Below are 21885 nucleotides of genomic sequence, written 5' to 3'. Positions count from 1 at the left end.
AACAGAGTGGTGCAGTGTGGGATAGCTCCCGGAGCTACTAAGTTCGATTTGCATCCACACCTAGCCTAATTCGACATAGCCATGTCGAATTTAGCGCTACTCCCCTCGTCGGGGTGGAGTACCGAATTCGAACTAAAGGGCCCTCTAGGTCGAATTAAACGGCTTCCTGGTGTGGACGGTTGAGCGGTTAATTCGAATTAACGCTGCTAAATTAGATTTAAAGTCCTAGTGTAGACCAGGCCTCAGATTCCTAGGAGCAGCAAAGAATGCAGCTTTGGGGGCAGGGATGGTTGTAGCCAGTTCCTGTAGCCCCGGGGCTCAAGGCAAGTTCCAAAGGGAGGGACTGGACGAAGCCAGCTCCTGTCCTGTGATCATCTGTCCCGGGGAGGGGAATGTACCACCTTGTAGTGGGGGGCCACCCCAGCTGCTGACTGCCAAGAAGATGCAGGTCAGCAGGGGGCAGGGCCTGCCTGGGGGTGCAGAGACATGTGTTCTGAAGGTGGAAGTTCGGGTCCTGGTGACCACTGCAGTGGGAACAGACCCCAAGGACTCGGTAGCTGGAAGCAAGCCCAACCTGAGTGAAAAGGGGGGGGATTTTGCTGGCCAGTGAAGGGTCTGCCATAGCTGGTAGTTGTGAGCCCACAGATGGACCGGGGTCACCTTCCCTTTTGGGGGACACAGGAGTGTCTGACCCAGAGGGAAGCACAGAGAGGGAAGCCCAGATGGAAGGTGAGTGGGGGCAGAGAGGGAGGATCTTTCCGCTTTTGGAGGGAGGATCTTTCCCAGGGGAGGGTGAAGAATCTGCATTTAAAATGCCAGACCCCTCTCCTGTGGATCAGGGTTTAAGGGAAAACTGGGGGTCAGATCTACTGGAAGGGGGTACCCCCCAGCTAACAGAAAGAGGGGTATCCAAGGGGATCTTACCAATCCAAAGCACCCCACTGAAAGATGCTGTTCTTGCTATGCTTGTAAGAGATAAAACTGTCTCTTCAAGGCAGAAGGAAAAAAATCTCTGCATGGGTGAAGCTTCACAAGGGAGTGGGGTCCAGCCCAGAGAAATTCCAGAGGGAGGGCCCCAGTGCAAGCATGACTGTAGTACACCCTTTCCTTGCCAAAGCCTCAAACACATGCATGAATTAAAAGCCTTCTCCAAAGAGGCCAAAGAATCTGCATCAGAGTGCCTACCAGGGGACACAAAGAAATGGGAAAAAGAGTAGACACTAAAAAAGCTAAATTGTGTGAACAAAGCCTGTCCACTATAGATTTGCTGTTAATCTTGTGTCTTTTTTGTTAATTCATATATGGGTTAAAACAAAGGAGTTAATGCTAGTGGTCATAGGCGGCAGGTTATATACACCTGCGGTGCCCAGGCTCCAGCAATATTCAGAGCCGGGGGCCCTGCTCCAGCAATATTTGGAGCTGGGTCTCTCCCCCAGCCCTGCCTGGATCGGGCCCCGGCCTCCGCGGGCCTCCCCACCACCGTGTCCCTGCCTGGAGCAGGTCCCAGTCCCCGCCTGCCACCCCTCCCCCTCCGTGTCTTTCCCCCCTCCCCCCCCCCAGCGTCCCTGCCTGACAAAAAGCAGCGCGCCTCTCCCCTGCCTGCTCTGTGCTGCCGGAGATCGGCTCCCGGCAGAACTGCTGTCTGCTGCCGCAGGGTCCTAGCGCCTGCTTTCCACTAATGGCAGGGCAGGCTGCCCTTACCCTGCCCTAGCCCTGAGCCTCCCCAATGCCCCAAACCCTCATCCCCAGCTAGAGCCCTCATCCCCCCACACCCTAATCCTCAGCCCCAGCCCTGAGCCCTCATCCCCCTGCACCCTAATCCTCAGCCCCAGCCCTGAGCCCCCCCGTGCAACATGAACCCCTCATCCCCCTGCACCCTAATCCTCAGCCCCAGCCCTGAGCCCCCTCCTGCATCATGAATCCCTCATCCTCAGCCCCTCAGCCCTGTACTCCCTCCTATCCCCAAACTCCCTCCCCAGAAGGTGCACCCCCTCCCCCTTCCCACACACACCCCTTCCCAACCCCAAACTCCGTCCAAAAGCCTGCACCCTTCACCCCCTCCTGCACACCCACCCCCTGCCCCAGCCCTGAGCCTGCACCCAGCACCCAAACTCCATTCCAAAGCCTGCACCCTGCACCTCTCCTGCACTCTAATCCCCAGCCCAGGATCTGCACCCCAGACCTCCCCTGCCGAGCCCCCTCCCAGAGCCTTAGGCAGGTGGGGGCAGAGTTTGGGGGGGCAGAGTTGGGGGGCGGATTCTGGGCACCACCAAAATTTCTACAAACTTGCCACCCATGCTAGTGGTAAACACTTTAAAGGTGTGGGACATACCTGATTTGTGGAAGAAATTGTTGTACATGCTAGGGATGGTGACAAGACAGTCCTTCAAGCATGTTACCGTGCTGCTTATATCTGTAAACAGGCTGGAAGCTTGGCACAGCAGCAAAAGCATAACAGGTTGTGTAGAAGGGGAAACTGAGGCACACCACCTCATGGCATTGGTGGCTAAATGCCAAGACACCTGCACTTTAACAGATATTGCTGTTATTCCAGACCCAACTGACTAATAGGAGGGAATTCTCACAGGGGGAGGGAGAGGTATCCACCCACAAGAGAGAGTCTATTTAAACACCTGGGAGACCCCTCCATTTTGTATTCAGCTGGCTCAAGAGAGAGCCTCATCACCCCCAAGGATACCTGAGAGAAATTGGAACAAAGGACAGTAACTACAGTGGGTGTGAGTGATTGCTGGACGTAGACTAGAAGGAAACTAGTCTGTAAAAGAAAGCTCACTGGAACACCTCTGAGGGTGAGGTTTTATCTGTATTCAGTTTTCTTACTGTATTAGGCTTAGACTTGCATGTTTGATTTTATTTTATTTGGTAATTCACTTTGTTCTGTCTGTTATTACTTGGGACCACTTAAATCCTACTTTCTGTATTTAATAAAATCACTTTTTACTTATTAATTAACCCAGAGTATGTATTTTGGGGGAGGGCAAACAGCTGTGCATCTCTTTCTATCAGCGTTATTGAGGGTGAACAATTTGAGTTTACCCTGTATAAGCTTTATACAGGGTAAAACAGATTTATTTGAGGTTTGGCCATCTGAGTGTTAAAGACAGGAACACTTCTGTAAGTTGGTTTCAATTAAGCCTACAGTTGTTCAGGGACGTGGTTCAGACCTGGGTCTGGGTTTGCAGCAGGCTAGCAGGTCTGGCTCAAACCAAGCAGGGCACTGAAGTCCCAAGCTGCCAGCACAGGAAAGGAGGGGCAGAAGTTGTCTTGGCACATCAGTTGGCAGGTCCCAAGGGGGTTTCTGTGATCTAACCCATCACACCCCTCCAACACCCTTAACCTCTCATTTCCGGCCCAACCCCAGAGCCTGCACCCCCAGCTGGAGCCCTCACCCCCTCCCGCACCCCAACCCCCTGCCCCAGCCAAGTTAAAGTGAGTGATGGTGGGGGAGAGCGAGCGATGGATGGTAGGGGGTGGAGTGAGTGTGTCGGGGGGGGGCCTCATAGCAGGAATTTTACAATCAGGGCACTTTGCGAGTTTTATTTTTAGTCGCAGCAACAAAGTTGGGAGTTAGCCATTAGGAAGAGAGGATGTAACTGTGCCTGAGTGATTTCCTGGGGCTGGACATTAGCAGACCTTGGCCCTTTCTGTCTTCCTGGTCTATGTTTCCATGGTAATGTTCTGCAGCAGCACCCTGAGCAGCAGATATCAGCAAAATATGGCTACCAAAGAGAGCACTTCAGAAACTACTTTTCAATTACCAACATGGCCAATGAACAGGACTTTGTGATAGTCACTGTCAGTCTTAAAATTCCCCCAAAAGGGATGAGTTATAGAGCAATCTTCCACTCGAGTCACTTTATGCTGTAGAATGAGCCATCAGCCTTGTCAGTGAAGCCTATTGTGGCATTTTACACAATCACTCACTGACACCAGACCAAAGAAAAATGACAAGGGAGTGGGGTGGGAGGGAGAGAGATAGGGGAGGTTAAATGGAATTACAGGGACGATAAAGGGATTCACACCATGGTTAGGTGACCAATTCAGACCTGGGCGGCGGGTGAAGCTCCTCCCTTCCGATCAAGGCCACGCCCCCGCTCACTGCTCTCAGCCCCCCTGTGGCCTCAGCTGGGGCGGGGGGGTGTGGTGGGGGGGGGTAAGAGCTTGACCACTCCTCCCCATGGCTCTGGCTGGGGTCTGAGAGCTCGGTCAGGGCCACGGGCCGGAGTTGAGTTCTCAGCCCTGGCTGGGACAGCGGCGGAGCTCTGGGCCCTTGCTGGAGTTCCGAGCCTGGAGCCCCTCCCCCATTGCACCCCTGCTGCCCATGGCCCCGCCCATGGCCCCACTCCATCCCCCGCAGTCTGCCCCCATTCTGCCCCATTCCCCATTCTGCCCCCACTCTGCCTCTTCTCCTCTGAGGCCCCCTCTGCCCTCCTCTGTGGCCCTGAGGTCGGAAAAGCTCCGCAGCGGGGAGCAAGATCTCCTCATGCCAAGATCTCCACCACTGCCCCGCCCCAGCCCCCAACTGCACAAGGTTTGGGGAGGTCTATCCTTCCCTAGCCTCCACTATGTGCTGCCTATCAAGTCAGTGCTATAATTTATCCACATTCAAGAGTGGCAGATAGTCTCTAAAAGTGTGTGGGGAGGGGGGGCGCCCACAGGCACCCAAACCATGGCTTTGCCCCACCCACGCCACCCTTCCCCCAAGGCCCTGCTCCTGAGCTGCCTCTTCTCCCATGACCCCGCCCCCTCCTGCTCCTCTCCACCTCCCTCCCCCTGTTGCTCGCTCTTACTGCATGTAAAAATGGGGGGGCATGGCCCCTGCCCCCTCCCCAGTTCTGGCACCCCTGTCCATATTGATACCCCCTGACATGAAGTGAATGGGGGTGGGGGGGCTGTTTTTCAGTACACACATTATAAAAGCAGGTCTCCTTCTTTACCATTCCATTTTCTAGAAATGTGTGAACTGGTTTGGAATCAGGTAAGAACAGGAAAAATCAAGTAAGACTATTTTCTGGAATAAGAACAAAGTTGTTTTTTTGGTTTTGTTTTGTTCTGAATGTTCACACACATCCTGATTTTTTTGCCAGGATTGGAAACAGAAATACTGAAACACTAAAAAGAAAGTTAGTGTCATAAAAGCCATGATTTTTAACTAGGCCTTAACCAGTTAACCTTATTATCAGTAAAATTAACAGCACCAGCAATTGCATCCACTTAGATACATTTGCTCCAGGACTCACAAACCAGATAGGTAAGCCATATGGAAGCAGTTACAGTGGTGGGGAGGGACTGTTGGTTAAGTCAGGGGGTGGGCAGCACAGTGAAAGAAGTAAAGTTTCTTTATTTTTGCTCTGGTTTACATAGAATGAGGGAAATTGTGCCCCTAATCCAGGCCACACAGAGTCCTGCTAACAGAAGAACAGATTTGTAGTTTCATTGTGTCTAGAACAGACGTGACTCCAGAGCATTGCAGAGTCCAGAGCTCCAGGCAAATAGTACCTTACCTTACAGTCATGAAGGGGTGGGGGAAGGGCTGTTGGAGGGCCATTGGAGGAGGGGGCTGGATTAGAGCTGCAGCTACCCAAATTCAATGGCCAGTTCCTTCACATACACAGTGGGACGAGGTGCAACGGGTGCAGTAGCAGTGACAGAAATTAAGTACATTAGTGTACAAGTGGGGTTTTACTCCCATTTTAGAAACCTCAAACAAGCATCTGTAAAAGATCAGGCATGAGTAGTAGTGAAAAAGTGGGCATGAATAGTTGAAGGCTATCTTGAGGGCATCTGAAAATCTGGCATTTAATTTCACTGACTAGTTGAAAAAGATTTTAAATTTAAAAGGGAAGCGTGTTTCAGTTGAACTGAAATATGGCATAATGAGAAGTCAAATACAATAGTACTAATGGAGAACAAGTAGAGTGTCACTCACTCCTAAACTGACATGCACGAGACACCAAATATGGCCACAATCATGCAAAGGGTTATCTCCAGACCTACACGAAGTCCCATGATTTTCAAAGGAATTTAGATGCCTAAAGATGCAGTTGGGCATCAGTGGCATTTTCAAGAGCACTAAGCAGGTTAGGTGCCTAACTCCCATTGGGTTGAATGAAAATCTGACACTGTAAAGTTACAGTCAAAGAGTAATTTTATTGGATCTTATGTCTATGTATACAGTAGTTGAAGTGGCTATATTGAATCTACTGATACGTAAACATGGTCTTACTGGTTCAGAGCAATAGTCCATCAAGCCCACTATCCTCTCTTCCAAAAGTGGCCAGTACCAGATGTTTCAGCAGGAATGAACAGAATAGGGTAACTATTGAGTGATCCATCCCCTGTCATCCAGTTCAACTTTTAATCTTTTAATCAGTTACTGATCCATGAGAGGACCTTTCCTCTTACCCCATGACTGCTTACTTTGTTTAAGAGCCTTTGATGCGGGATCTTCTCAAAGGCTTTCTGAAGGTCCAAGTACAGTAACTCCTCACTTAATGTCCTCCCGCTTAATGTTGTTTCAAAGTTATGTCGCTGCTCCATTAGGGAACATGCTCATTTAAAGTTGTGCAATGCTCCCTTATAATGTCGTTTGGCTGCCTGCTCTGTCCACTGCTTGTAAGATTCTGTGGAAAAAGGAGCATTGCACAAGTTCCTCTTCTCCACCTCCCCCCACCGCCAAACTGTTTGGTGGCGCTTAGACTTTCTGGGAGGGAGGGGGAGGAGCGGGGAAGTGTCACATCTCTGCTCCTCCCCCTCCCTCCCAGAAAGTCCTAAGTGCCGCCAAATGGGCGGTGGGGGCAGAGCAGAGATGCGGCGTGCTCCGGAGAAGAGGTGGAGTGGGGTGGGAAGAGGTGGGCCTGGAGTGGAGCGGGGATGGGAAGAGGCGGGCCTGGAGCATCCCCTGGCAAAGTCAGCGCCTGTTCTTCTCGGGGGTGAAGCTGCTGCTGCTGCGCAAGCTGCTTCCCAGTGTCCTTGCCTGCAGCAGGCTGTGCCTGTGTGAGGTAAGCCAGGGGCACTTGCCAACCACAGTACAGTACTGTACAGTATATGATGCCTTTTGTCTGCACCTCCAAAATTTCCTTGGAACCTAACCCCCCGCATTTACATTAAATCTTATGGGAAAACTGGATTCGTTTAACATCATTTCACTTAAAGCTGCATTTTTCAGGAACATAACTACAATGTTAAGTGAGGAGTTATTGTACACTATTTCAACTGGACACCCTCAACGAATTCTAATAGCTTGACGAGGCATGACTTCCCTTTACAAAAAACATGTTGACTCTTCCCCAACATATCATGTTCGTCTATGTGTCTGATAATTCTGTACTTTACTATAGTTCAACCAATTTCCCAGTATTGAAGTTAGGATTACCAGCATGTAATTGCAAGGAATGCCTTTTTCAAAAATAGGCATTACATTAGCTATCCTCCAGTCATCTCGTACAGAGGCTGACTTAAAATGAGACTTTACATACCATAGTTACTAGTTCTGCAATTTCGCATTTGAGTTCCTTCAGGACACCATCTGGTCCTGGTGACTTATTACTGTTTAATTTTATCAGTTTGTTCCAAAACCTCCTCTAGTGACACCTCAATCTGGGACAGTTCCTCAGATTTGCCACCTAAAAAGAATGGCTCAGGTGTGGGAATCTTCCCTCACATCCTCTGCAGTGAAGACCGATGCAAAGAATTCATTTAGCTTCTCTGCAATGGGCTGGTATTCCTTGAGTGTTTCTTTGGCACCTTGATTATCCAGTGGCCCCACTGATTGTTTGGCAGGCTTCCTACTTCTGATGTACTGAAAAAAAATTGCTGTTTGTTATTGTGTCTTTTCCTAGTTGCTCTTCAATTCTTTTTTTGGGCCACCTCTTTATACTTTTCAATTGACTTGCCAGAGTTTATGCTCTTTTCTATTTTTCTCAGTAGGATTTGACTTCCAATTTTTAAAGAATGTACTTTTGCCTCTAACCACCTCTTTTATTCTGTTTAGCCATGGTAGCTTTTTTTTTTGTTCTTACTGTTTTTTAATTTGAAGTATATGGTTAGTTTGAGCCTCTATTATGGTGTATTTAAATAGTTTCCATGCAGCTTGCAGGCATTTCACTCTTGTGACTGTTTCTTTTAATTTCCATTTAATTATCATCCTAATTTTTGTGTAGTTGCCCTTTTTGAAGTTAAATGCTACTGTGGTGGGTTTCTTTGGCATTTTTTCCCTTACAAGGCTGTTCACTTTAATTATGTAACCCTTCTGCCGGGCCGAAACAATAGCAGCAAGGGCCGGGTTCAATACATAGGGGTCCCTTCCCCACAACATAATGCAAAACCAGCTCGAGCCCCCACCCAGTGACCTGGGAAAATCTTACACACACCCCGGGCGCCTTGAGGAGGCAATACTTCCCCTCTCGCAAGCACAGGGTCTTGGTATAGCAGAAAAGGTTTAATTACATGAGATAAACAACAAGCATTAAATTGGGAAAATACCTCAGCTAGAGTTCATATGTCAAACCGTGAGCAAAGACCCACCCCAGCAAATTGGGCCGTGTCCTTCTCTCTGGGCCCTTGAGTCCAGCAACCCCCAAATCACCCACAGTCCCAAAAGTCCCACAATCCAAAAGTCTCTGTCCTAGGTCAGTGCAGCCCCAGAGTTCAAGAGTCTCTCTGCAGAGGTCCCCCTCCCCAGCCTGGGTAGAAAGGGGCACCTTACGTGGTTCTGGGCCAACTGCCCTGCCTCTTCGTGGGGTTCTGCATCCACTAGTCGTCCCCGCAAACAGCTCAGCTCTGCTTGCTCTGTGGGCTGCTCCGCTCTGCCAGCTGCCCTGGTCCACCAGCTGTCCTGTGATCCACTGCAGCCATTCTCACAAGCTGCTTGGCTCCACTCACCCAGTGGCTGCACAAACTGCTCCACTCTGCTCAGCCAGCTGCTCTGCTCCACAGTATTGCTTCAGGATTCCCCACTCTTTAGCACAGTACTCAGTGCTCTCAATTCAGCAAGTCCAGCTCTACAGTGATTCCAGCTCATAGTAGGGGAGCCCCAGTGCCAGTGAGTTCAGCTCAGTAACCTGTATCTAGATTCTTAAGGGAATCAAAAATTAACTCTGACATTCCACAGTGGAAAGAGGCATAGGTGGAACTGGTGCTTCTGGCTCACACAAGGAACCTGCACCACCAAGTACAGATATGTGTCCCCAGCCTCTCTCCCTTGACTGGGTTTTGGAACCCATGTCCCTTGTCTAGCAAGTGCTATTTAGTTGATAATGAAACCCTCTATCATAAGACAGTTTTGTAGTTCCTCATTTACTTAATCGGGGTGACAACATTTTATTGCTCCTGCCCCAATAACAACGAAATTGGGGCTCCCACAGCTGTGAAAATAACCATCCCAGGCTGCTTTGCGGTATGCTAAGTGGGGTGGGAGTGCCAATGCAAATAACTGAAATGCTAATGCGAATACTCGAAACTTCTTTCTGCACTCCCCATAATTTACCACCAGATGTCAGGGTAGAGCTCATCCTGACTCTGCTTACAATTACATTATAGTCAATATTACTGAGTGGTTCAGCTATACTCACCTCTTAGATCCTGTGCTCCACATAGGACTAAATCAAGAACTGCCTCTCCCGAAGTGGGTTCTCTGACTAGCTGCTCCAAGAAGCAGTCATTAATAGTGTCTAGAAATTTAATCTCTGAGATGACATGTACCCAGTCAATATGGGGATAGTTGAAATCCCCCTATATTATTGGGTTTTCTGTTTTTGTAGCCTCTCTAACCTCTCTGAACATTTCACAATCACCATCACCATCATGGTCAGGTGGTTGGCTAGACTCTTATTCAAGCATGGAATTTCTATCCATACATATTCTATGGTACAGTTTGATTCATTTAAAATGTTTACTACATTTGACTCTATGCCCTGTCCTTCACATATAGTGCCACTCCCCACACCAGCACAACCTACTCTGTCATTGCTATGTATTTTGTACCCTACTATAACCATGTCCTTTTCACTATCATGGTTTCACCAAATTTCTGTAATGCCTGATAGTCTCAGCTATATACCTCTGTGCCTCCCTTAGCTCCTCTAGTTCAGCCACGCTGTCCTCCGGAGACTGTACTCAGTCTCTGAGAGGCATGAGTTACTTGCATCAAATGCACACGTATCCCTCCTCTCCACAAGCCAGGTACTCATACATTCTGCATTCAGTGCAATAAATCGCATAACTCCCCACCCTGCTGATGGAATTCTGCCTGCAATATTTGTATTCTTTAAAGGTGGGGATTATTTGTTTGTTCTTTGCTTTGAGTGGGGGAGGGCTATTGATGTAAGTATGGAGTATATTTGTTAAGTGTTTCTGGCTCTCGTGCTCCTCCCTCTCTACACTCTCTCACAAAATTCCCCTGATTGCTGCCTCCTCTGGTTGCTTTTTAAACCTCTGTCCTCCCTGAGTTAGCCTCGCCCCCTTGTCAAGAGATCCTTAAGGGCTTAGGGATCAAAGGATTGCAGGCTAGAGCCTCCTTAGCAAACTCACATGCTTTAATGTCGTTTTTTCTACACAGTTATTTTACCAGGTGGAAGGAGACATGTGCTTGAAGATCATTGAAAATGGAAACCACAGAGATATCCACATCAGAGAAGGGGAGGTAAACTGGGGTTTGTTCTTGTCATTATTGCATGTGTTAAATGACTCTCATAACAAGTATTTCAAATCAACTTTCCACTGCAGTGCAAGATAAAATAATGATCAATTAATGATTAATAATATTTTGAATTCAATATAATAAATTCCATTCTAAAAGGTACCAAACCACTACACAAACTATATATTGCACGTAAAATTTCAATGAAAAGCAGCAACAACTGGAATATAAAATGGCAGCCAGACACAACACTGGAAATAGTGTGGAGGAGGAGGGAACACTTTGTCCAAGGACATTGGGGCAAATCCCTGTTCACTTATTTACACAGTCTTAGGCTTTAAACACAGCACTTGCCTACTTAGGCAGGTAGCTGCTGGAAAACAAGTTTATTTCCAAACTGCAGTAGCAGACCCACACATAGTTTGTTTTATTTTCTCTCAGATCAGGTACCTCCTATTAGTCAGCTGGGTCTGGAGAGAACCACATGCCCTATCAGTCAATGATAAGCACTTGCCATGTTGGAGAAATAGTAATGGAGGACTAATTAGGAATCCTGTTGTGCTAACAACAAGCTTTCTTTTAATTTCACTTACCACAGCTCAGAAATTATAGTAACTTCCTAGATCTCAGGTAGGGTGACCGATTGGTTTTGATTGTCTAACAGCCATGAATGATACAGCTGGCAAGAGAGCAGCTCAATATCTGAGAACGCAGTGCCCACTGCTGAATGAAAGCTTGTCATTAACAGGACACCAGCCTGAGAAGGCTAGCAACAGCATCTGGTTTGATCATCGTGCGCTCAGTTGCCAAGAAACATCATATCAACAGGAATAGAGGATAAGCGAGAGGGTGAACAAAGGCCTGCAAAAAAGAAAATAAACCTACATGACACTGTTATATTTATTGTTTCTAATATCTTTGTCTGGGCAGATGTTTCTCCTACCTGCCAGGATACCACATTCTCCTCAGAGATATGCAAATACTGTGGGACTCGTGATTGAGAGGAAAAGGCTAAACACAGAAACAGATGGACTTAGGTGAAATATGGTTTTCTACTTTGGACATATAGTTAATCTGTTAAACTTCAAAATATGAGAATCAGTTATTGTTTCACTACAGTATTGTGTTCTACTTCTTTCCTGGTAAATTACCAGTGGAAATTGCATGCATTTATTACACACACACAGTTTAGTAAATGGTTTAGCTAATGAGTTCTTCATTGAAATGTCTTATATAAATGTGTTATATGTTTGCACTTACATACTAACTTTCATCTAAAGATCTCAGACTGCTTTAAAACCATGAAACAAGCCAGGTTTACAAGATTACTGGCACACTGTATCGTTAATTTCATTTTAAAACCAAAAGATAGAGAGGTAGAGGAGTGGCAGAGTCAGGGACAGAATGTATGTCTACACCTTTAACAACTAGACAAAAATCTCTAAATCAACGGTAGCTCACAATGGCTCTGTGTTTTTCAGTGTTGCTCATGCGCCCATTGAAATCAATAGAAGTGTTACTGTTGACGTCACTGGGAATAGGATCAAGCTTTGGTTTTTAGCCCTGCTGAATTTAGGTGTTTAACAATGCAAGTCATAGCAGTGACTTGGGCCAGTTTAGAAGGGGATTGCTGTTACTGGCTGTATAAGACTGACAGGGGCGGTGAGTTGTATGGGGCCATGGTGCCCGTGCACAGGAATATTCAAAGCATGGGGGCCTAGATCCACCAAAGTTCAGGGCCGGGGCAGCCTCCCTCAGAGCATCTCCCGGCCCCATCTGCCACCTCTGGGCAATTTAAAAGGGCCCAGGGGCCCCCGCCACCACCACCGGCAGCGCAGCAGGGCTAAAGCGGCTTCCTGCCCACCCTCACTCCACACGGCATGCCACTCCAGGAAGTGGCCAGCATGTCCCTGCAGCCCCTGGGGGCAGGTGTCTCCGTGCGCTGCCCCCGCCCCGAGCGCCAACACTGCCATTGGAACCGCAGCAAATGGGAGCTGCAGGGGTGGTGCCTGCGAGCCGCTGCCAGAGGGGTGTGCGGGTTGCTTTCGGGAGCCGCCCGAGGTAAGCGCCATATCCCTCACCCCTTCCCGCACCCTAACCTCCTGCCCCAGCCCAGAGCCTGCACCCAAACTCCCTCCCAGAGCCTGACCCCTCACACCTCCTGCATCCCAACCCCTTGCCTCAACCCAGAGTCTTCATCACACACCCAAACTCCCTCCCAGAGCCAGCACCCCTCACCCCTTCCTGCACCCTAATTCCCTTCCAGAGCCCGCATCCCCCTGCACCTAAACTCTCTCCCAGAGCCTGACTTCTCACCCCTCCTGCACCCCAACTCCCTGCCCCCAGCCCAGAGCCCTCACTAGGCACCTAAACTCCCCCCCAAAGCCTGCACCCCTCACCCCCTCCTGCACCTAAACTCCCTCCCAGAACCTGACTCTGCACCCCTCCTGCACCCTAACTCCCTGCCCCAGCCCAGAGCCCTCACCACACACCCAAACTCTCTCCCAGAGCCCTACCCCTCACCCTCTCCCACATCCAAACTCCCTCCCAGAGCCCGCACCTCCCCGCACCTAAACTCCTGCCCAAAGCCTTAGGCAGGAGTGTGGGCGGGGGAGACTTAGATGCATTCTGGGCACCACCAAAAGTTATACATCTGCCACCCCTGAAGACTGACCAAGCTGATTTTCAGCTATTCATGTGATTTACAGAAGGCTTAAATAATAGCAGTAACAGAGTTATCAGGTTTTTCATTAGCTACATTCAGGAAAACATGACATTGAAGAGCTGTGATCTTTCTATTGGGGCACATCACAGTAGTGAAAAGAACTCCCTATAGTAGATATGCTGAGCCAGAGGAATAAATTTGTTCAAATGGGAAGTCTAGAGAGAGAAAAAAGAACTGAGAATAGCACCTTTCAGAAAGTCACCTGAATGGATTCTGAGTTACAGCACAGCCAACATACTTGAAACACTGTTCAGCTACAGCACTGTATCTTCCTTTCAAAAGAGCTCAGAGTCATATACATTTATAAAAAATGTCACTTGGTTTATTTCCAGAAACCAGATATATTGAACTGGAAACACAATAGACTAATACTTGAGGAAACCTTGTATATTTGTACTTTAAAACTGAAGTTCTTCACCAACATTAAATAGAATGACCTTTCCTCGTTAAAACTTCTCCTTCCTAGATGTAATCTGTGACTGTTTAGAGTGGGGCATATGGTTTCTAAGAAGCTCATGTAGAGTTGTTGATTCTGATATATTCTTGCTTTCATAACCTGTGGAGAAATGACAGGGAAAAAAACCCCCCAACATCTTGTTTGCAATTGGCAAACTAAATTGTATTCAAGTACACTTTTCAGTAAATAGCTACTCTAACAAATAATGCAGATTGCATGTTTAGAGCCTGTATGGGTAATCGGCAAAACCTTAATTTATAAAAAAGCGGTCATTGTTACTGCCAACCAATGACAGAAATCAAGAGTAGGAACTTACAGTCCAGCATTTGATGCATCTAACATGAATCTCACTTTCACTATTCTGATATTCCCAGGCACCAGATCCCACGTTTGAGACTGCACTGGAATTAAGTTTAATCGTAACACTGAATTTTTCCCAAGGTTTTTATATAAATTAAAAGTGTTCAGGCAAAGAAAAACAATCAAGCAAAAGCTAGAAATTCAAAGTAGCCAACCCCCCAAGCTATTTCTAACTCCCTGTTAAGATTATTAGGCACAGCACTATCAATAAAGGGCTTGTCTGCCCTGCCCCACAGCTCAGACTACAGGGGTGTGAATAGCTGTGTGCACCAAAGTGCTGCTCTGTAACTCCCCCACGCAGTTGCTGTGGGTGTGAACTGAAAGGTTCCTAGTTTGCATTAGCTTAATTCTCTTCAAACAGGGGCCTTCAAATATGGGAGCCAGAGAGCTTAGCTACACTTGCGAGTTACAGTGCTTTAAAGGAGCCCTGGGTGCACTATCTCACTACCCGTCCACACTGGGAAGGCACGTGGAGTGCTCTGACTCCGGGGCTACAGCGCTGCTGGTACTCCACCTCGGCGAGTGGAATAACATTTGCTGCGTCCTGCTGGAGCGCCCCAGCATCAGTGTGAACGAGGTGTTGAATTACTGCGCTCTGATCAGCCTCCGGAAACGTCCCATAATCCCCTTAAGTCAAGTAGCCACTCTTGTAATTGTTTTGGATATGGCCTTTGAAAGCTCCGTTTGACAGCTGGCTGCTTATCTGCTCTGAGACAAAGCAACCATTACAGTGGAATGCTGTGTGAGAGAGAGAGAGAAAGGTAGGGTGAGGGGGAGATCTGGTGCTGTCTGAACTTACAAGACAGCATGCTGACATGCTCTCAGCCCCCCAAAAACCCACTCTTTCTCCCCCCACGTACACACAACACACTCCCTGTCACACTCCACCCCACCTCACCCCCATTTGAAAAACACGTTGCAGCCACTTGCATGCTGGGATAGCTACCACAAGGCACTGCTCTCTGTGGCCATTGCAAGAGCTGCTAATGTAGCCACGCCCGTGCGCTTGGAGCTGTCAGTGTGGACAGACTGCAGCGCTTTCACTACTGCGCTCTACGAAGGCTGGTTTAACTCAAAGTGCTCTACATCTGCAAGTGTAGCCAGGCCCTAACTCATTCCCACAAGAAACACCCGCGGAACCTAAACAGCCTGACTCCAGGGCAGTTTCCCATTCATGGATCACTAAGCAGAGATAGGCACTTAAATCCAGGCTACCGGGAAGAGCCTATCTCTGTGAGAGGGGCGGGGCTTAACACTCACCCATCTCCTCAGCATCTCCCAGTGGCTAGCTTAGACAGCTGCCCACCTAGCATGTTGGCTTTTTGTGAATTGCTTTCTTAGGTGCCTCTCTCTCACAGTTCACTGTATAGGAAAGCCAGACACCGAACTGCTTTGTGGATCCCAGTGTTGTTCCTGTGGTTTTTTTTTAGGTGCCTAGAAGTTAGACACCATGACACTCAGTGCTGCAACACCTCAGTCCCTGTGTGGAGCCCACTCTCCGTGACTTATCCAAAGTTGCTCTGCGAGACTGTTAGAGCCGAAAATAGGACTGAAGAGTCCTGACTCTCCATGCTAGCCACTAGAAAACATTGTCCCTCTAATGCACTGTACTTATTACTAAAATATAGTTCATTGCATTAACTCTAAAGATGCTATTTTTTATTTTTTTTTAGAAAATAACCATTATGCAATGGAATGATTTATTAATATTGTTACTTTGTCAGATATTATGTTGGAGAATCAACCAATGTCCTGTTTGAAAGATGGTTTCATTGTGAGGATCTTGGCACACAACTTATACCGATAATCCAAGAGTAAGTCTGTATTTACTTTTCTGTTTATGCTGCATTTTGAATAGTGTTAACTGTAAAATTAGTCACCGTCCTACAAAGAGAACCTCTGGCATGGTAGTGAGCATGCATAACGGCCACTGAAGTGGATGGGAGCCATTTGTGTATCACACCTTACAGAATTATACCCTGTGCAGAGCACTGGACCAAGACAGAGCATGGGGAGATGTTTAATGTAAGGGTACGTCTACACTACGGGATTATTCCGATTTTCCATAAACCGGTTTTAGTAAAACAGATTGTAAAAAGTCGAGTGCGCGCGGCCACACTAAGCACATTAATTCGGTGGTGTGCGTCCACGGTCCGAGGCTAGCATCGATTTCTGGAGCGTTGCACTGTGGGTAGCTATTCCATAGCTATCCCATAGTTCCCGCAGTCTCCCCCGCCCCTTGGAATTCTGGGTTGAGATCCCAGTGCCTGATGGGGCAAAAATCATTGTCGCGGGTGGTTCTGGGTAAATGTCAGTCACTCCTTCCTCTGGGAAAGCAATGGCAGACAATCATTTCACGCCCTTTTTCCCTGGATTGCCCTGGCAGACGCCATAGCATGGCAACCATGGAGCCTGTTTTGCCTTTTGTCACTGTCACCGTATGTGTACTAGATGCCGCTGACAGAGGCGATTCAGCAGCGCTACACAGCAGCATTCATTTGCTTTTGCATGATAGCAGAGATGGTGTCATAGGTTTATTCCCCACTTCAAACTTTAGCGTTCACAAGATGGAGACCTGCATAGGCTCCTCTAAACTTAAATCCTGGTTTAGATCTGGTACACTGCCACCAGCTAGAAATTCCAGTGTCTAGCACACTCCCTGTTCCCCCAAACTTTTCCTGGGGAACACAGATCCCAACTTCCTTGGATCTTAACACAAAAGGAAATAAACTATTTCCCCACCTCCTCCTCCCTCCCCTAGTCGTTGGGAGAGATCACCTTGATTCAAACTCCTTGAATCAAAACAAAGAGGGATTCACTTTTCCCCCCTCCCCTTCCCCTGAAAATCCAAACAAGGGAAGAAATCAATCAGGTTCTAAAAAGAAAAGGATTTTATTAAAAGAAAGAAAGAAAGTACACTATCTCTGTAACACCAGGATGGAAATGTTACAGGGTATAACTTATGAAACTAGAGAGCTAGCATCAGGACAAATACAGCAACCAAAAAATAAAATAAAATAGGGTTCCAGCAAACACACATTTGCAAATACAGAAATTAATTAGAAGACTAATCCGCCTTTCTAATACTCACTATACTGAATAGAAGAGAATAATTCAGGGAACTTGGAGAGCCTGGAAATACGTCTGGCCCCTCTTAGATCCAAAGAGAGAACAACAACCCAAACAAAGAACACAGACAAAGACTTCCCTCCACAGAGATTTGAAATTATCTTGTTCCTTGATTGGTCCTCTGGTCAGGTGTCCGTCAGGTTACTGAGCTTGTTAACCCTTTACAGGTAAAAGAAACCTTAACCCTTAACTATCTGTTTATGACAGATGGTTATCAGCTGTTCTGTACCATCTGCTTCCATTGTAAATTGACAATGAGATGATGGTTACCAGTCCTTCTGTACTGTACTCTCTGCTGCTATCATGGGTGCCCCTGGCTGAGGTCAGCTAGGGGCGCAAAAGACAAAAATGGGAATGACTCCCCGAGTCAATCCCTCCTTTTTGGTATCTAAAAATAGAATCAGTCCTGCCTAGAGTATGGGGCAAGTGTACTAGAGAACCAGTGTATCAGAGAACCAGAGAGCACAGCCGCTCCGTGTCAGATCCTGCAGAAATGATGAGCTGCATGCCATTCACAGTGGGTGCCCCTGCAACAACCCCACCTGTTGCTTCCCTCCTCCCCCAGCCTTCCTGGGCTACTGTTGCAGTGTCCCCCCCATTTGTGTGATGAAGTAATAAAGAATGCAGGAATAAGAAACAGTGACTTGTTAGTGAGATAAAATGAGGGGAAGGCAGCCTCCAGCTGCTATGATAGTCCAGACAGGACATTAAGCAGTGTGGGGGAGAGGAGACCAGCATCCCGCTGCTATGATAGTCCAGGCAGAACAGAATCTTTTCTTTACACATGAAGGGTGGGGGCTGATGGAGCTCAGCCCCCTGTTGCTATGATGAAGACAGTTACCAGCCGTTCTTTACCATCTACTGGGAAGTAGTAGCACTCATGGGCTGATGATGAGGATGGATACCAGTCATATTGTACCATCAGCCACCAAGGAGGGGGGGCGAGGATGCTACAGTTCAGTGCCGCAGCATCACGTCTACCAGCAGCATTCAGTACACATAGGGTGACATTTAGAAGAGTCAAGAGACGATTTTTTTCTCTTTTCCTTCTGGGGGTGGGGGGTGGGGGTAAATTGACGAGCTATGCCCTGAACCACCCCGGACAATGTGTTTGACCCTACAGGCATTGGGAGCTCAGCCAAGAATGCAAATGCTTTTCAGAGACTGCAGAAACTGTGGGATAGCTGGAGTCCTCAGTCCCCACTCCCTCCCTCCATGAGCGTCCATTTGATTCTTTGGCTTTCCGTTACGCTGTCACGCAGCAGTGTGCTGAGTCCCTGCTGTGCCCTCTGCCTGGAGATTTTTAAAAAATGCTTTGGAATTTCGTCTTCTGTAACGGAGCTCTGATAGAACAGATTTGTCTGCCCATACAGCGATCACATCCGTACGGTCCATACCGGAGCTCTTTTTGGATTTGGGACTGCATCGCCACCTGTGCTGATCGGAGCTCCTCGCTGGGCAAACAGGAAATGATATTCAAAAGTTCGCGGGTCTTTTCCTGTCTACCTGGCCACTGCATCCGAGTTCAGATTGCTGTCCAGACCAGTCACAGTGGTGCACTGTGGGATACCACCTGGAGGCCAATACCATCGATTTGCGGCCACACTAACCCTAATCCGATATGGTAATACCGATATTAGCGCTACTCCTCTCGTTGGGGAGGAGTACAGAAACCGGTTTAAAGAGCCCTTTATATCAATATAATGGGCCTCTTAGTGTGGACGGGTACGGCGTTAAATCGGTTTAACGCTTCTAAAATTGGTTTAAACGCGTAGTGTAGACCAGGCCTAACAGGAATTAAGTTTCACTGTAACACTGAATTGATGTTAGCGCTGTGCCTAATAACCTTCCGGGGATGTAGAACTAGCCTAGGGGCTTGTCTACTTTGACTTTCTAGCTCTGCTTGTTGGACTGTTTTTGTTTGCCTGAACTTTTAAAATACAGAGAGAAACCTTAAAAATACAAAAACATTAACAAAAACAAAAAACCCACCACAGTTCCTTCCTGAAACTAATTCTTTGGAATTGCAGGTAAGACTAAAAAGGCCTGCTCAGTTCCACTGGGATATTATTAATGGATAATCGGTGATTTGCTAAACTTGCTCGAGCATGTGAAAAGCAAATGTCTCCAGGCAACATGTAAACTTGTCCATTGATGTAAGCGAGCTGCTGTCTTCTCGTAAAGGGTGAACAACGAGCAGGGAAAGCTTTGTATTACGGGATCGCAAGGCAGTCGCCTAGAGCTGCAGAACATGAAGTCAGCAAAATGTTTAGTGACTATTGTGTGAATGACTTTGGGTTGTAAAGTGCCTTAGGGCCAAATCCTCTACTGGTGAAATTGGCATAGCACAATTGAAGTCAAGCATCTGACGAAGTGGGTATTCACCCACGAAAGCTCATGCTCCAATACCTCTGTTAGTCTATAAGGTGCCACATGACTCTTTGCTGCTCTTACAGATCCAGACTAACACAGCTAACCCTCTGATACTTGAAGCTATGTCTAGTTACACCAGCTGAGGATCTGACCCTATCTATTTTGCAGATTGCTTATGTTAGTACACAACTTCATAGGCTGTGTTGCTCCATAATCTCAGCCTACAAAATGTGAACATTCGGTTTTAGTAATGCTTAATGTTTATTATTGCAGGTTTTTCAGCTCAACACAATATCACACTGGAAAACCAAATCCAGGTAATGAAATGACTGTCCCAATTACAAAATTAATTTACATCTTATTAATTAAGCAGCAATGATTTTAACTGAATTAAAGTTATTTTACTAAAAGGAAGTTCTGTTTTTCCTTTCTCGCTGCTTCTGTAAACGAAAGTTACTTTGGAAGGAAAAATAGCAATTCTCTTTCCCTGCACCAGAGACAAGAAAAATGCATATGTATGAGCAGCATAAGTACCTAGTCTGCTCATGCGAGGACATCAGAATGAACTATTTAGAGAATTATATAGTGCAAGATCTAGGAAACTCTGTTCTGCTTCTACACTGTTCGAGCACCATGCAAGCCAGAGTGAGTTTTAGTAAATCAACACCACATTGCACTGTTATTTCTCCTCCTTTACACAGGGTTGTGTATTTTATCCACACTCTGAGAGTAGGGTTGCCAACTTTCTATTTGCACAAAACCGAACACTCTTGCCCTGCCCCCACGCCGAGGCTCTGCCCCTTATCCAAGGCTGCGCCCTTGCTCACTCCATCCCTCCTCCCTCTGTCGCTTGCTCTCCCGACCCTCACTCACTCATTTTCACCGAACTGGCTCAGGGGATTGGGGTGTGGAAGGGGGTGAGGGCTCCACCTGGGGGTGCAGGCTCGGGGGTAGAGCCAAAAATGAGGAGTTCAGGGTATGGGAGGGGGCTCCAGGCTGAAGCAGTGGGTTGGGAATTGAGAGGGTGTGAGGGATCCAGCTTGGGGGTATGGGCTCTGGGGTGGGGCCAGGGATGAGGGGTTTGGAGTGCAGGAGCGGGGACATGCCACTGCTTCTGGGAGCCACGCAGAGCCACGGCAGGGAAGGAGCCTGCCTTGATCCCACTGACCGTACTTTTAATGGTCTGGTCAGCAGAGCTGACTGGAGCCACCAGGGTCCCTTTTTGACTGGGAGTTCCGGTTGAAAAACAGACACCTGGCAACCCTATCTGAGAGAAAGGGCACTTACTCTCTGGTCACTCAGGGCCTGATCCAAATCCCATTGCATTGCACTGGCTTCACTAGGCCTTGGATCAAGTCCCAGTGCTGATTGCAGCAGAGTGGGTACTTAAGTCACTAATCTGTTCTCAAGTCAGCCCTCAGGTTGGAGTGCAAATCGCTTCTCTTTGAGGCCTGCCCAGCAGCCCAGAGAGAGGTACCTATGCAGACCTAACTTCCAATGTACTCAGTGCTAGGTTGAGGGACGAATTCTTCCGTTGCCAAGCTACTGCCTCTCAGGGAGGTGAATTAAATACAGTGACAGGAAAACTGCTACAGGTGTAGTGTTACCACTGTGCCGCTGTAGCATTTAAACTATAGACATAGGCTTAGAGAGTATGAAAAAGCAGCAAAGAATCCTGTGGCACCTTATAGACTAACAGATATTTTGCAGCATGAGCTTTCGTGGGTGAATACCCACTTCTTCGGATGCAAGCAGAAGTGGGTATTCACCCACGAAAGCTCATGCTTCAAAACATCTGTTAGTCTATAAGGTGCCACAGGATTCTTTGCTGCTTCTACAGAACCAGACTAACACGGCTACCCCTCTGATACTTGAGGGTACATCTACACTACGGGACTATTCCGAATTTGCATAAACCGGTTTTGTAAAACAGATTTTATAAAATCGAGTGCGCGCGGCCACACTAAACACATTAAATCGGTGGTGTGCGTCCATGGTCCGAGGCTAGCGTCGATTTCTGGAGCGTTGCACTGTGGGTAGCTATTCCCTAGCTATCCCATAGTTCCCGCAGCCTCCCCCGCCCCTTGGAACTTCCGGGTTGAGATCCCAGTGCCTGATGGGGCAAAAATCATTGTCGCGGGTGGTTCTGGGTAAATGTCGTCAGTCACTCCTTCGTCTGGG

At 47.7% G+C, this 21885-nt stretch overlaps 1 protein-coding gene across 7 annotated transcripts in view; it reads left to right on the top strand.

The window, feature by feature from the left end:
• Window positions 1-21885, top strand: part of HAAO (3-hydroxyanthranilate 3,4-dioxygenase) — an 87476-nt gene that overhangs the window by 19206 nt on the left and 46385 nt on the right. For all 7 annotated transcript variants that reach the window (XM_039532802.1, XM_039532800.1, XM_039532799.1 and 4 more), the window contains exons 4-7: window positions 10580-10663; window positions 11591-11697; window positions 15927-16016; window positions 19978-20021. In XM_039532802.1, coding sequence (XP_039388736.1) covers window positions 10580-10663; window positions 11591-11697; window positions 15927-16016; window positions 19978-20021 — 325 coding nt within the window. The remainder of the gene's footprint in view (window positions 1-10579; window positions 10664-11590; window positions 11698-15926; window positions 16017-19977; window positions 20022-21885) is intronic.

The sequence above is a fragment of the Mauremys reevesii genome, linkage group 3, assembly GCF_016161935.1.
Source record: "Mauremys reevesii isolate NIE-2019 linkage group 3, ASM1616193v1, whole genome shotgun sequence".
Taxonomy (NCBI): domain Eukaryota; kingdom Metazoa; phylum Chordata; order Testudines; family Geoemydidae; genus Mauremys; species Mauremys reevesii.
The sequence above is the reverse complement of the archived record's forward strand: the minus strand, read 5'-3'. Positions and strand labels throughout refer to the sequence as shown.